We start from the raw sequence: 16,666 nt of genomic DNA on the forward strand, positions 1-16,666 counted from the left end.
ATTCGATGACCTTTTATTAGCATCCAAAGAGAGGGGAGGGGACGAAGATTAAAAAGTGTTATAGTGGACAATTCATTTTCATGCTAAAAAACAACAAACTTTTTTTATGATTCATGGGAAGTCAGGAAAGTTCGCTCTCATGTTCTTAATTTTTTTTGGCAAGCAGAGAAATAAGAGAAAAGTATTGTTGAAGATTTGACAGAAATCAATAAATCACAGGGACGTTGGTTCCAATCCCAGTCATAAATGGGCACCCGGCATAATTATTCCTTAACTTCTTTAGCGCCTATGAGGCGGCTCAGCTACAGCCGAGGTAATGATACCAAATATCAAGTGCAGTGATAATAATAATGATAAAAATAGAGTAATAATAATAGCAGTAATAATAATAATAATGATGATAATAATGATAATGATAATAATAATAGGCATTTATATTACATAGGCTATGTAGATTCGAATCAGTGATAGGTCAATACGCCATCACGTGACCATGGCTGCGAGGATCGCATTTGTTATATTCTAGGTTTTGACGTCACCTCAGGGAATATACTGCGTAGTATTTTCAATTGCGGCGTTATATCACCTAAGGTGACGTCACTCGCTGCATACAAGTTGCGCAACAAGATAGTTTATTTGATGTACGCGCTAATGTTAACGCGTCGATTGCATGAAGAACGCGTTTGATGTATTTTCAAAAAAAAAATCTATTATGACGTAGACGGATCAGAGCTGTAGCAAGAATTTCGCTCTTGATCCAGATGCTGAATGCGATTTCTGATGGCGAATCCACATATACTATATAATATAACAGATATTGCCTGGTCTATCGTTTTAATAAATAACATTTCAACTCCCCTCCGAAGCTATATTTTTCCCTCGGGATAATATTTTCCCTCAGCGCTGCGCGCTTCGGGCAAAATATATTCCCTTGGGAAAAATATAACTCCATCGGGGAGAGGAAATGTTATATTCAAACTCTAGGTAGGCAATATCTGTATAATATTACATAGGTTATGTAGATTCGAATCAGTGATAGGTCAATACGCCATCACGTGACCATAGCTGCGAGGATCGCATTTGTTATATTCTAGGTTTTGACGTCACTTTAGGGAATATACTGCGTTGTATTTTCAATTGCGGCGTTATATTCACTAAGGTGACGTCACTCGCTGCATACAAGTTGCGTACCAAGGTAGTTTATATGATGTACGCGCTAATGTTAACGCGTCGATTGCATGAAGAACGCGCTTGATGTATTTTCCAAAAAAAAATCTATTATGACGTAGATGGATCAGAGCTGTAGCAAGAATTTCGGGTTTGAGCCAGATGATGAATGCAATTTCTGATGGCGAATCCACATATACTATATAATATAACAGATATTGCCTGGTCTATCGTTTTAATAAATAACATTTCAACTTCCCTCCGAAGCTATATTTCTCCCTCGGGATAATATTTTCCCTCAGCGCTGCGCGCTTCGGGCAAAATATAATCCCTTGGGAAAAATACAACTCCGTCGGGGAGAGGAAATGTTATATTCAAACTCTAGGTAGGCAATATCTGTATAATATAGCACCACCTATCTAGATGAATTCTATTCCAAGGCGCACAAGAAAAAAAAAATAATGAGAAAGTTCGGATGAGTGTCAAAGCTCCAATATAGAGTTTTATGCAATTAAAGTAGCTGCACTATACAAATGTAACATATTATTATTATTATTTTTTATTGTTATAAGGATATGAATGTCTAATTTTCAAAATTTCCCAATTATAGGCCTATCGTGAAATTTTAATTCATTTGTTTATTTGTATTTAGGGGGCCTGAGCTCCATTGAGTATTCTAAAGGGACATGGTTTATATAAATATATATCTTACATAATGAGTATGAAATGTGACTGATGGTAGATCTACGGCTTAAATAGACTCACTTTCATTTTTTTTCCCGGAAAAGAACATTTTAGGAATTTGTATCACACGACAGACGGAGGAGGCACTCGTCTGTGACGTAACAAAATAAAAACCTTACGAAATCATTACCATCTCATTCCTTTAGGGACTCCAAAAAACCTACATTATTATGTTCATATATATTTTGGTGTTAGTAAAACAAAATTATTTGAGAGTAAACTTTCACTTAAGACAACGCGATATGTAGGTAAATTCATTGAAAATTTAGGAACCCCTATAAACCTGTTTTGGGCCTCTTAGCATAGCATGGTCCCATGGTATGAACACAATAAAGGGAAGTAGAAACTTTTCACTAAAATCACCGACCTTCACTTTATTTTCGATTTAACTGCACTTGTAATCTAATGCTTCATTGCATCATTGGACATTTATTTAGTCTCCCATTTAAATTTCCAAGTCCTATTTCAAACTTGAATACCTAAAACTACCTCGAGCGACAAAACTTAAGGAAGTGAAGGCCCTCTCCACGAAGGTACGTATAATCTTTTTTTTATAAAGAAAAATCGTTTGGACGTCAAACCTAGCTTGGTTGTTTAAAGCTTTGATTAGTCATGTTAGTAGCTCCGTTTTAAAGATTATAGAAAAGACCCATTTGGTTGAATAGAAGTTTGGAACCGGGCGGCGTTTCATGAAAGGACTTGTCGGACATTTTATCCGACAAGTACCAGTTTATCCGACAGTTACCATAGGAACAGTGCCTCTCAGCCAATCAGAACCAAGGAAAGATGTCGGATCTGACAACTTGTCTGATGAAAATATTGATGAAACGCTCCCCCGGTCTATTTCACATAATTTGTATGTGCTGCATCTGATAGGACTTATGCCAATACCGATTCCCCATGTTTTGACCACCTCATTTGCATAAACAAAATGGCTGCCAAATTGACCATTCAGAATCTCATTTCTACAATATTCTTTAATGATCTTTGATTTCACAGGCATGGATATTACAGAATCGTGTATACCTAACATGAACCATTCAGAGTTTTCAGACAATTGCTTATTTCTATTTGGGGTTAATTAACTATGCAGATTTATGCATATTTTGCAACATTATGCTATAATTCGATAACTTCAGCTCGAAAGTTAATTACTCTTGGTACAAATTGCATTCACACCATTATCGATAATTGTACGACCCTTAAACACAGTCAGTGGTCATATATTTTATTTTTCTGTGAATTTCGTAATGTATTTCTTTGTATTTTTTACCATTTGTATCTTTCGTTACGAGATCTTTCAACAACCGCTTATCAATGTCAATGTTACGATTGATCGAATCAATCGTAATTCTATGGAAAGCCATCGGTGTCATATTTTTTTCTACAGATAATGTTTACAATGTCCTCTGTAAATAAAGGATATCACACCAAGTTGTAAAGAAATCAATGAATATTTGGATACTCATTCATATTTAGATTTTTAAAAATAAACGTGTATTTTATATGTTGACTTTGCTAGCTTTCCATAGTTTCGATTGATCGGATCAATCACAACTCTTTGTAAGACAGGCCCCAGAACTCCCGTAAACTATGCTTCCTACCACCTATAAAATAGCCATACGTATTGGCTTATTTTGCAAAATATATTTATTTTAAAAATTTATTTTTTTTCCACTTTTTTTCCTTAACCCTAAATCTCCCGGGGTATTTTGATTCTTGTCATTCCCGGGGGGGGGGGGGGCATTATGGCCCCCCCCTTAAGATCTCGGCCGCCGATCGCGCGAGCGACACAAAAATTTGCACGCTGGTAGTGTGCGATGTAATCTACAAGGCTGTATGGTAAAATTTTCCAAAATAATGAGATTTTATTTTATATGAATTAATTATGCTAATTTATGCATAAATCATACTTTTTGCTCTAATTCACTAAATAAAGCTCCTAGAATGCTAATTTTTGGTAAAAATTTTCTTTGTAGCATTCTTAACAATCGTAATTCAAAAAAACTTTGGTTTGGAAATAAATTTCTTATGTATTTTATTGTTTTATGAATTTCTTATGTATTTCTTTGTTTTTTTACTTTTTGTTTTTTATTGTTTTTTCAATGGAAATTGTTCCAGACATAATTCTGATCATAAACAAGGCAAAATTAATTAAGTTTAATCATTAAAAGTAGAAATAATGATACATTTATGAATTTTTTCTAAATACACAATTTGCATTGGATTTGTACATGAAATCACGTTTATGAGCAATTTTGGGTCTGACATGCACTTGCATAATGTTGCGTAATGTCGTAACCGCGTACCCGGGCGTCACAAATTTGGTCTCAAAATTTGCGCGAGACTTGAATGTAAAAAGTCAGTGAGCTGCGAGGTGAAAAAATTTCGCGCAGCAGATATATCGCGAAAATTGTTGAGGGGGGGGGGGGGTGTTACACCCACAAATGTAATAATCGCCCACAAATGTAATAACGCCCACAAATGTAATAACACTTTACCCACAAATGTAATAACGCCCACAAATGTAATAACACTTTACCCACAAATGTAATAATTTTTGATCGCCCACAAATGTAATAACACTTTACCCACAAATGTAATAACGCCCACAAATGTAATAACACTTTACCCACAAATGTAATAATGCACTTTACCCACAAATGTAATAATGACTTTACCTACAAATGTAATAAATTTGAAGTGATTTTTGGCGAATTCGTTCTAAACTAATATCCTATATTAATGCGTTCATATAGCACAAAAGTTCAAAGTCTTTTTCCAGACCCGGTTAATGAAATATTACAGTACAAGTCCAAGTCTTTTTCCAGACCCGGTTTTTCAAAATTATAATATACGTCCAAAGTCTTTTTACCAGACCCGGTTGTTTCAAAATTATAATATACGTCCAAAGTCTTTTTTCCAGACCCGTTAATTAAGAAATTATAATGCAAGTCCAAAGTCTTTTTTTTTCAGACCCGGTCGTTTCAAAAGTTATAATATACGTCGGTGAGGGGTAAAGACAACACTCTATAAAGCCCAATCATTTTAAGTGGGTTTAAGTTTGAAGATTGGTCCCAGCTGTCATTTTTTTTCAATATTTCTTTATCTTTTAAATAACCGGGTCCAGACGAAAGACTAAGCATAATACTCGTGTTATTCCACAAGAATAAGAATATGAGTCTTTTGTGTTTAGGATTGTTTAAATCATTTTTAAATCACCGGGTCTGGAATAAAGACAACGCTCTAAACATGTGCTTTAACATGCATGGTCTTAATTTGGAGGATTGTTGGTTCTTAGATTCGTTGTTGGGGGTTGAGTTTTATTGATTTTTTATTCCTGAAATAATTGTGTCTGGAGGAAAGTCGATCTTCGACAATCGGTCTTCATGTTGTTCCACAGTGATTAGATTATTGGGTATTCGTTTTAGAATATTTGCAAAAACTATTTTATTTTTCAAATAGTAACCAAGTCTGGAGAAAAGATGTCTGCTTTACCCACGCGTTATTACAATGTTTTGTAGGGGTAGTAGTATCATTTAAAAAAAAGACATATTTTTACTGGGTGAAACTTTGGAAATTTGGTCTTAGATTCGAAGTTTTTCAGTTACTTTTTTTGATAGCCGGGTCTGGAGGAAAGAGTACGTTTTAAAACTCCTGTTATTCCACGAGAATAAGAATATAAGGTCTTATGTTAGAAGATTAATTCTTTTTCGTAACTGTTTTAGGTCTGGAATAAAGACAACACTCTAAACCTCTTTTAAAACAGGTTCTTAGGTTGAAGGTTTGTTTGGTCTTAGACTTTGATTTTTTTTAATTCTTACTATTAGCGTTTTTTTTAAAGAAAAAAAATGGTCGGGCCGAAAGACTACGCTATATCCAGCATTAATAAGATTATGGGGGTCTTTATACTGTTTTTAAACTGTTATTCATAATGTTTAAATAACAGGTTTAAATTCTCCGGGTCTGGAGAAAAGACTACGCTTGATTCTCAATTTACTCTTAGTGCATTTATTCACAAGATACACCGTATAAGTTGAAACAACAACAAAGACATCAATTCCACCAGTTTTAATTAACTGGGTCTGGAGAAAAGACTAAGCTCGATTCCCATTTTTTTTCCACAGGAATATCATTATCGTATCTTAGTTTGGACATATATTATAAATTTTGAAATAACTGGGTCAAGAAAAAGACTTTGGACTTATTAAAATTCTTGAAACAACCGGGTCTGGAAAAAAGACTTTGGATTTATGTTATAATTTTTGAAACAACCGGGTCTGGAAAAAAGACTTTGGACTTATATCACAATATTTTAATCAACCGGGTCTGGAAAAAAATACTTTGGACTTTTATTATATTTTTTTTAACAACCGGGTCTGGAAAAAAGACTTTGGACTTATATCACAATTTTTTAAACAACCGGGTCTGGAAAAAAAGACTTTGGACTTTTATTATATTTTTTTAAACAATCGGGTCTGGAAAAAAGACTTTGGATTTATGTTATAATTTTTGAAACAACCGGGTCTGGAAGAAAGACTTTGGACTTGTACTTTGATGTTTTATTAACCCGGTCTGAAAAAAAAGACTTTGCACTTTTGTGCTAGATGAACGCATTACTAGAGGATTTTAGTTTAGAACGGATTCGCCAAAAATCCCTTCAAATTTATTACATTTGTGGGTAAAGTCATTATTACATTTGTGGGCGATCAAAAATTATTACATTTGTGGGTAAAGTGTTATTACATTTGTGGGCGTTATTACATTTGTGGGTAAAGTGTTATTACATTTGTGGGCGTTATTACATTTGTGGGCGTTATTACATTTGTGGGTGCAACAGGGGGGCATTATGGCCCCCTGTTGCACCCACAAATGTAATAACGCCCACAAATGTAATAACACTTTACCCACAAATGTAATAACGCCCACAAATGTAATAACACTTTACCCACAAATGTAATAATTTTTGATCGCCCACAAATGTAATAATGACTTTACCCACAAATGTAATAAATTTGAAGGGATTTTTGGCGAATCCGTTCTAAACTAAAATCCTATAGTAATGCGTTCATATAGCACAAAAGTGCAAAGTCTTTTTTTCAGACCGGGTTAATAAAAAATCAAAGTACAAGTCCAAAGTCTTTTTTCCAGACCCGGTTGTTTCAAAAATTATAATATAAATCCAAAGTCTTTTTTCCAGACCCGGTTGTTTAAAAAATTATAATATGAATCCAAAGTCTTTTTTCCAGACCCGGTTGTTTCAAGAATTTTAATAAGTCCAAAGTCTTTTTCCAGACCCAGTTATTTCAAAATTTATAATATAAGTCCAAACTAAGATACGATAATGATATTCCTGTGGAAAAAAATGGGAATCGAGCTTAGTCTTTTCTCCAGACCCAGTTAATAAAACTGGTAAAATTAATGTCTTTGTTGTTTCAACTTATACGGTGTATATTGTGAATATATGCACTAAGAGTAAATTGAGAATCAAGCGTAGTCTTTTCTCCAGACCCGGTTACCTGTTATTTAAACATTATGAATAACAGTTTAAAAACAGTATAAAGACCCCATAATCTTATTAATGCTGGATATAGCGTAGTCTTTCAGCCCGACCATTTTTTTTCTTTAAAAAAAAACGCTAATAGTAAGAATTAAAAAATCAAAGTCTAAGACCAAACAAACCTTCAACATAAGAACCTGTTTTAAAAGAGGTTTAGTTGTCTTTATTCCACACCTAACACAGTTACGAAAAAAAAATCTTCTAACATAAGACCTTATATTCTTATTCTCGTGGAATAACACGAGTTTCAAACGTACTCTTTCCTCCAGACCCGGCTATTAAAAAAAAGTAACTGAAAAACTTCAAATCTAAGACCAAATTTCCAAAGTTTCACCCAGTAAAAATATGTCTTTTTAAAAATAATACTACTACCCCTACAAAACATTGTAATAACGCGTGGGTAAAGCAGACATCCTTTCTCCAGACTTGGTTACTATTTGAAAAATAAAATAGTTTTTACAAATATTCTAAAACGAATACCCAATAATCTAATTACTGTGGAATAACATGAAGACCGATTGTCGAAGATCGACTTTCCTCCAGACACAATTATTTCAGGAATAAAAAATCAATAAAACTCAACCCCCAACAACGAATCTAAGAACCAACAATCCTCCAAATTAAGACCATGCATGTAGAAAAGCACATGTTTAGAGCGTTGTCTTTATTCCAGACCCGGTGAATTAAAATGATTTAAACAATCCTAAAAACAAAAGACTCATATTCTTATTCTTGTGGAATAACACGAGTATTATGCTTAGTCTTTCGTCTGGACCCGGTTATTTAAAAGATAAAGAAATATTGAAAAAAATGACAGCTGAGGCCAATCTTTAAAATTAAACCCACTTAAAATGCTTGGGCTCAGACTGTTGTCTTTACCCCTCACCGACGTATATTATAAATTTTGAAACGACCGGGTCTGAAAAAAGACTTTGGACTTGCATTATAATTTTTGAATTAACCGGGTCTGGAAAAAAGACTTTGGACGTATATTATAATTTTGAAACAACCGGGTCTGGTAAAAATACTTTGGACGTATATTATAATTTCGAAAAACCGGGTCTGGAAAAAGACTTGGACTTGTACTGTAATATTTCTTTAACCGGGTCTGGAAAAAAGACTTTGCACTTTTGTGCTATATATGAACGCATTACTATAGGATTTTAGTTTAGAACGGATTCGCCAAAAATCCCTTCAAATTTATTACATTAATGGGTAAAGTCATTATTACATTTGTGGGCGATCAAAATTTTTTACATTTGTGGGTAAAGTGTATTACATTTGTGGGCGTTATTACATTTGTGGGTAAAGTGTTATTACATTTGTGGGCGATCAAAAATTATTACATTTGTGGGTAAAGTGTTATTACATTTGTGGGCGTTATTACATTTGTGGGTAAAGTGTTATTACATTTGTGGGCGTTATTACATTTGTGGGCGATTATTACATTTGTGGGTGTAACACCCCCCCCCCGGGAGAATTAGGGTTAAGAAACTCTGATCACATAAAACATGTTGATATTGCCACATACATGACATATACATGTATATTACTGTAATCTCACATGGGCATGCTCTATATGCAAAATACTAATGGACTTGTAGTGCTACAAAAGATAATTATAAGACTCGTTTATCACAGCCAATACCTTGCCCATACTTAATCTAAAGACTCTGAAAAGGCCTAATATATAATGTTTATCAATGTGCAATATTTATGTGTCCATGAATTATTACCAACATCTATTGTTTCATACTTCCAACTGAACAGAAATATCCATAAACATCAAGCTAGGGATTCCAATTATTTCAACTTTCTTTTAACCAAAAACTTTAACCTATCAAAATAAAACCTTTTTTTTTATAAAGTTCATTCAATTTGGAATGAATTACCAATTACAATAAGACAGATTCCAACGCTGAATTATATTAAAGAAAAATGGTTTTCCTTACATTACACAAGTACTCCCAAATGTAACAGTTTGACATATTAAGAACTTAATGCGTGTGTGTATGCGGATGTTTGAGTAGTGTATGTGTGTTGATGTATGGGTGTATAGTCTAAATGTGCTTTTTTCAATTAATTTTACTTTGCTACTTTCAATCAACAATTCAAAATTTCAATCTACTGATCTTTATGGAGATTGGCTTTTAATATCAGGCTCTGCCTCTCCTAATACTTTCATTTGTACATTTGTATTACTTGTTTTACATGTTTTCTTTATCCCTATTTCTATTACTCCTTCATTATGTGTGCATATCATGTTACATATTTAAATGAAAGTATTGAATAAATGAAAAAATTAAATACAATAGTTCCTGGTGTAATGTGTAAGCCACGCGGAAGATGGTTTTAGTGACTGCTGTACTATAGTAATTACAAATTAAAGTTGCATACTTTTGCCGTTTCGTTTCGTCATTAGCAATCGATTTGTTTATGAAGAGGCTAGGGTAACTGTGGAGAAAGGGATTTCTCGGATCTGTAATCGCAAAAATTTCCAACCTCGACTTTGATGATGGTATGCAGGCAGCCTACCAGAGCCGATGAAGCTATCGGATGCAGTTGCCAATGCCGGACAAAAGAAATGGACTGACAATCACCCACATAGACATGATAGAAGACGAAACATGTCATGCAGGAAATACCATCATCATCCAAAATATATCTCCATTAATCATGATTGTTAACTAGCGGGGAAAATAACTATCATGAAGACGTCAGCTACCTCTTTTTCAGTTCGATAAATCAACAATGGGATTCACATGAATTTCATTGCAGTATTTGAACTGAAAGCTGCACCACGTGCATTAATATTCATACCTCAAAAAATATGGTCAACTAAATAGCAAGTTATCCCTAAAATCATGAAAATGAAAGTTCGGTTTTCTCTACGGATCTGCGATATGGAATATGTACAGTGAGGATTGAATGTGTCTCACCAAGAACACAAACATGATGACTTGGATACGAACTGCTTCCACATAATACTTGAATGGCCAAGATGGCTTTCATCTACATGCCATACCAATCAAGCCATCTTGTGGAACCCCGAATGAAAAGAACTGGTAATTGATCATCCAGCAAAATCTCGATGGCTAGACCACTGTGGATAGAAATGACTTGATAAATTGGGAAAAGACAGATCAAACTGGAGGAAGCTGGCTGCTTCGTAAGAATCGCGGGAGTCTATAGAGGACAGGGATATTACCTACTACATTGGTAAAACTGATGCACATGCAGTTCCTCAATTAAGTAAGTCCAATGAATAAAAGTCGGCGTTGGAAGTAATTTTTCATTGCGGAATAAATTGTTCGTTGTGGAACGTTAGAACATCACAGGCAGGCTTTGATAGGTCTACTTGACAGTCAAAATCGAAAAACTAATTGGTTTCTATGTGGGTTCAGTTCTGAAAAGTTCAAACAAATTGGGACAATTTGATCAGCATAATGGAGAAAAACAGAGGACAGCATCTCACCTCACCCCCCTCCCTCGTGCAAGGATATCACTTCATACTTCTAAAAGACATTAAACGTATGTAATCAGATTATGTTGGATGAGGGAGCATAATAATATACACCAAAGGATATTCAATGCAACTGATTTGGGTAAGCAATAAGAAATGGACTACTAGCAATATCTTGATTTAAATTTAAGTAGGGGAAGGCGGGGTAAGTTGTGACAGTTTTTGCTTTTTGCATGTTAGAATTGATATGATTAATAATCTTGTCGAAATAAGTACCTTGCTTTGAAATTTCATTCTTCTGAAATATTTTCCACCTATATATAAATTTCTACCCCAACACTGAAAGTCATCGTGACCTTTGAAAAAACCGATGTCAAATGGCTCAACTTGCCCCATATATGGGGTAAGTTTGAGCCACCTTCTGGGGTAAGTTGAGCCACAAAAACTATGTACAAAATGTATGGGGGAGAACCAGCATGTCAATTTTTTGTTTAAAGTCTTTTCACTTGCTAATTCTCTATAAATACTAACATCCTGTAAAAGGAAAAGAGCAGTCATGTAAATTTGCTCCTTTCAGCCTGCATTTCAATCGATTTTTATGGTTTGTTCGTTTTTTAAGATACATTACCATAGGAATTACCATGGCTCAACTTGCCCCATGCTGTTTGGCTCAACTTACCCCAGTCCGAACTTAGTGCGATAATTTTGTATCCACACATTTATTATGCATCCATCATATAAAAGACTATGACAAGAATGAAGATCCATACCTGGACTAATAATATTGTTATCATGTCTTTATTATATTTAAAGACGTGTGTGTTTATAAAGCACTTATCTATTTCACACTTTTTTTTACTTTTCTGGCTGAAATTCACATTTTTCCCTCTAAAAAACTACTTTTTGTTTCAAAGTTAGAAACAATGTGGTGGGGTTAGGGGTTATGCTATGGGTCATCAATACATGACACCACCACAATGTCTGACTCATTAATTATTGGCCTGCGGCTGGTGGCTCAACTTGCCCCTATGCTCAACTTACCCCGCCTTCCCCTACTTATCGTCTAAAATTCTGAATATGAATCAATCGATTTATCTTATAGGTTCAAGAAATCACAATTCCGTATCAAAATGTGTATCAATCAATAAACACCTTCGCTTTGAATACAGACATGTTCAAGGCGTAGGATCACCACCAGTGCGCTTTTAAATGGATAGCCCCCCCCCCCGCCCCTTGCAAGTATATTACTTTGTATTAAGATGCAATATTGTGAGTGTGGATGCATGAGTATTTCCCTGAAAGTATACAAATTAAAAGTTGTTGTAAAAAGCGTCATTAAATAATGAAATCATTCAAGCTAATTATATTTCTGTCTTTAATAATCAATACTTTGACAGATATTATAACAAAACCTGTAAAAAAATACAAAGGAATGAATAATAAAAAAATACACACATTAGCCTTGACTGTGATATCATATTTTGGCGTTCGGAAATTATTAATAATGTTGCGGAGAAATGGTCAACTAGGCAGACATTTTGTTAATGCAATTAGATGGTCAAAACATGAGAAATCAGCTGGGGAACCGGCTTTCTCGGATTCAACACATCGAAATTGTGTGAAATAGTCCGGTTTCGAACTGGTACCCCCAAATGCCACTAAAAGTTTATAAAGGCCTCTTTTTATAATAGCACCTATATGAGGCCTCTCAGCATTCATAGTGCCACGGTATGAAATAAATCTTTCTCTAAAAGCACCGACCTGAACGTTATTTTCATATTTGTGAACTTATGATAATCCACAATTGAACATCTGTCTATTCAAAAGACTAGGTCCTTTAACAAAATGAATAGCTTCGGCCATTGAAGCAACAAATCCAGGTCACTATACCCGTCTGTATGACCTTAAAATGACTTTTTGGGGGACAATTTTGCTTTGCCTGATATTTTGGCAAACATATCATTCGATCATATCATCATGATTTTTTTTATCGTATTGATTTGTATTGACTCGACTTATTTACTTAATTTGTATTTTGTTTGGTGGGGGGGGGGGGGGGGTGACACATTTCCTTTCTTGAAAGCATTTGATAGATCTGTAATTACAGAGTTTTGTTGCAAAACATGCAAAAAGGGTTAGGTCCACTCGAACAAAAAAATTGATCTCCCAAATTGCACTATCCTAATGCGAAAATAAATTGTCATGATACCCTACCATGTAAACATAAAATTTTGTAAAATGAAATCTACCTGTCTTCATATTTTTCTACAATATTCTTTTCCAAAAAAAAAAATTGTTGAAGACCTAACCCCTTTTGGAACCAAACTGAAATGTACCTAACCCCTTTGAGAAAAAAGATTTTTTCGTTGCCATTTTTGTTCAGTGTTTAATGGGAAATTTAACTTTTCTCCGGTATCATCTTATAGAGTTATTAAAGTCTATACATTGAGACAAAAAAAAAGCAATCACATTTGATGAAAAGTGGACCTAACCCCATTTGCAACTGACCTCTTCAATTGTATACATAAGTATTTAATGTTATTTGAATTTTCAAGAAAAATGAATGATGATTCGAAAATTACAACCAATTAAGCAAACTGTGGCAACAAGTTGATCAGAAGATTCGAATATCCGGGTTACGCCTTTATTCAGATCCCTTCAGATAGTGAATAGTGGAAGAGCCGTGGTGTAGTGGTTCTGACTCTCGCCTTGTAAACAGAGGGTCGTGTGTTCGAATCCCACCGCGGTTTAGCGTCCTTTGGCAAGGCGTTAATCCACACTTTGCCACTCTCGACCCAGGTGCTAAATGGGTACCCGGTAGGATGCGAAAAATATTGTATGTTTGAATCTGCCAGCGCCATATTGAGGGTGCGATGAATGCAAGGAATGCTCCCCAGGGAGTGGAAATTGTGCACTTTTCGTGCGGGATTGAAATGAATCAAATGACCGGGGTAATATAGTATGCTGTAACGTGCTTTGAGCCATTCTTGGAAAAGCGCTATATAAAAAATGGTTATTATTATCATTACATGAAAATATTTTACAGCACATTTTATCCATGCCACCCCTGAATTTCAGACTATTATGTAAAAATCAAATAGTTCTCAGATCATCCAATGTCCTCCTGTACACTTACATTACACAGATAGCAGAAATATAAATGTGTTTAATTTAACGCCTTATAAGGATTATGGTTCTGCTGGTCTTCAGAGGGGTCCTCGAATCGATTTAGATAATTATTACGTATTGTACTATTCAAAACGAAGTCATACTAAAAACAAATTAATAAACAAATTATGAATTTATGTTTCTACATTAAGTCTGTAAATAGATTAAGATTTCATTTATGTCGTTTTTACATTAGCAAAATAAAAAGATGCATTCCATGACAAGGTCAAGAGGCGGTGTCAAGATTTTATGAAGAGGGGGGTGGGGGCAAGACAACGACGACGATTTGATAAAAGGGGGACCAGACCTTTTGCTTTATACTGATTTCTCTACCTCTCTTCTCCTTCTCTTTTTAATACTCAAAACAAAACTCATTTAAACTTTCGTCCCTATCCCTGTTGCACCGCCTTATACAGACATAGTACAATTATTGATCACGAAGAAAGATCGGGAACTTAATACAAAAAGTTCATAACTTTTAACCCCCCCCCCCCGAAATGTACCTCATTCTTCTTCCATTGACTTGTGTAGCCTAAAGCAAATTCCCATTTCGTCATTCAAATGCATATTTTGCAATGATTTATTTGACAAAAGATTGATAACATTTCCCTTCGGTTGTTTTCTTTTTTTTTTAAATATCCTGGCTAACAGATGGTGAATGGTGATACTCCAGATATGCCAGAGATTGTTGAATTCTACATAAAGGGGTAATTTAATGTGTGGTTCAAAATTGAAACTTCGGTTCCCATTCGAACAGGTTCAAGGTATGGAAACATCATAACCTCTTTTAAAGTTAGTGAACCCCCTCACAAAATGCACCCTTTCACGCTGAACGGTAAAAGTAGACAACGATAATTTTATAACAATGTTTGTCGAGCCTATACAGAAAAAAAACTTTATTGAATTCCATATTTTATAATCTAACTTCTTAATTGAATATCTTTAACATGGCAGAACTAACTTGGAACACCTTTTTGAATATATTTTCATTTTCTGGTGAGTGTTCAATATCTTTTGAACACTGCATGTATATTTTAATAGACTACTTTGATTGTCATGATGTGTGCATGGATGGGTGGGTGGGTGTGTTAGGTGGGGTTGTATTAAATCAGCTGAAGGTGTCTTATTCCTACACAAGGTTTTCAACAACTTTATTGGTGAACATGTTGAGCTTTTATAACAAGAGCTACATAAAATATATAACGAAGTAAGCTAATAATGAAATCCAGAAGCCATATATTAATCAAAGCGATTTTAATTTGAGAACGCATAAGTAAGGACCCTTCCTTAAAACACTTACCCTTACTTTAAAAAAAAACTAAATGGAGGGCATAACTTTATGGGCTAAGTGAACAACAAAAAATCTTAAAGAGGAAGCTTGGGAATGAATTCATAGCACCCCCAACATGCCCAAAGAAAATTTGAATACAATCATCAGGAACCATACATAATTCTTGAGATTTTTGCCAAAGCTTTAGTAATGAAAAGGGGATCACTCACCATGATCATGCCCGTTGCCTTCATGAACTTCGGAGTATACATCGCCCGCTTCCTCTGGAGTTCCTCCTGTCTCTGGACGATGTGCTCATCGTCCTGCGGAAGGACAGCATCGTGTTCCTTGACCTTGATAGGGTAGCCATCCCGAACCCACCTATGGATAGGAAACATGTGAAGTCTCTGAGTCTTCTCGTTCAGAACTCTAACGAACTCACAGTACCACTCGTCATCATGGAGCCCCACCTTGTCCCGGCGAAGCTCAAGGTAGGCAGGGTCCCCGAAGTCCCCGTTCTCGATCGCGACGGAGAAGCTGTCAAGCTGGCCGGACTCGAAGTCGTTCTTGGCTAGGTTGTCGAGCTTGATCTTGCGGGTCCGTTGTCCGTTCTCGTCGTGTAGGACGACGAAGACGTTGTCGTCCGTGCCCATGCCGATCCGTTCGCCCGTCTTCACGTGAACGATGATATTCTTCTTCTTCGAAGGTTGGTTCCCCATGTTGGAATAAAGAAGGAAGTTTAGCAATACTATATCGCAAGACGTCTGATGCAGACTTCGATTGAACACCGTTCGAATTGTACTCGAATCAATCGATATGCTTGCCAGGCGCTATTATATATCAGGGATTATTGCTGTCAAGCCGATCGCATTGGTCACACCTAAGAGCATAGCTCTATGCTAAGAGTGCTCTGGTATTCTGCTGGCCTACTTAAAAAAAATTAGGAGCCAGAGGATCGAAGCGTGACTATGTTGATTGTGCTTGATCTTAGTATTGCACGCCACTATTGAGGATGAGCATAACGTGACCAGCATATCCAAAATGATGTGGAATGCTGAAAGGCCGAGGCCTATTCAATAATATTTGAACAAAAGACCTGTTATTTATGACAAGTTATTTTCGAGCGAGTTAGCTCCGTCAGAATCTAAAAAAAACGAGTCTCCCTGTCGAACCAAAAGTCGTGGGTTCGAGCACAGTCTACCCGGTCGGGTGACTGCAGCTTGCGGTGTGTGTAATTCGCATCCCTCATCCCTTTCCTGTACAACAGAATCAGGTTATGTTATGGAAAACGCTT

The 16,666-nt window shown here is 35.5% G+C and overlaps 1 protein-coding gene across 1 annotated transcript in view; it reads right to left on the reverse strand.

The window, feature by feature from the left end:
- The window catches only part of LOC121427446 (polyunsaturated fatty acid 5-lipoxygenase-like), a 27,132-nt gene extending 10,683 nt beyond the window's left edge, over positions 1 to 16,449 (reverse strand). The window contains exon 1 of the mRNA XM_041623839.1: positions 15,603 to 16,449. Coding sequence (XP_041479773.1) covers positions 15,603 to 16,091 — 489 coding nt within the window. The 5' untranslated portion in view covers positions 16,092 to 16,449. The remainder of the gene's footprint in view (positions 1 to 15,602) is intronic.
- Positions 16,450 to 16,666: the final 217 nt, after the last annotated feature.

The sequence above is a fragment of the Lytechinus variegatus genome, chromosome 14 (assembly GCF_018143015.1).
Source record: "Lytechinus variegatus isolate NC3 chromosome 14, Lvar_3.0, whole genome shotgun sequence".
Lineage (NCBI taxonomy): Eukaryota > Metazoa > Echinodermata > Echinoidea > Temnopleuroida > Toxopneustidae > Lytechinus > Lytechinus variegatus.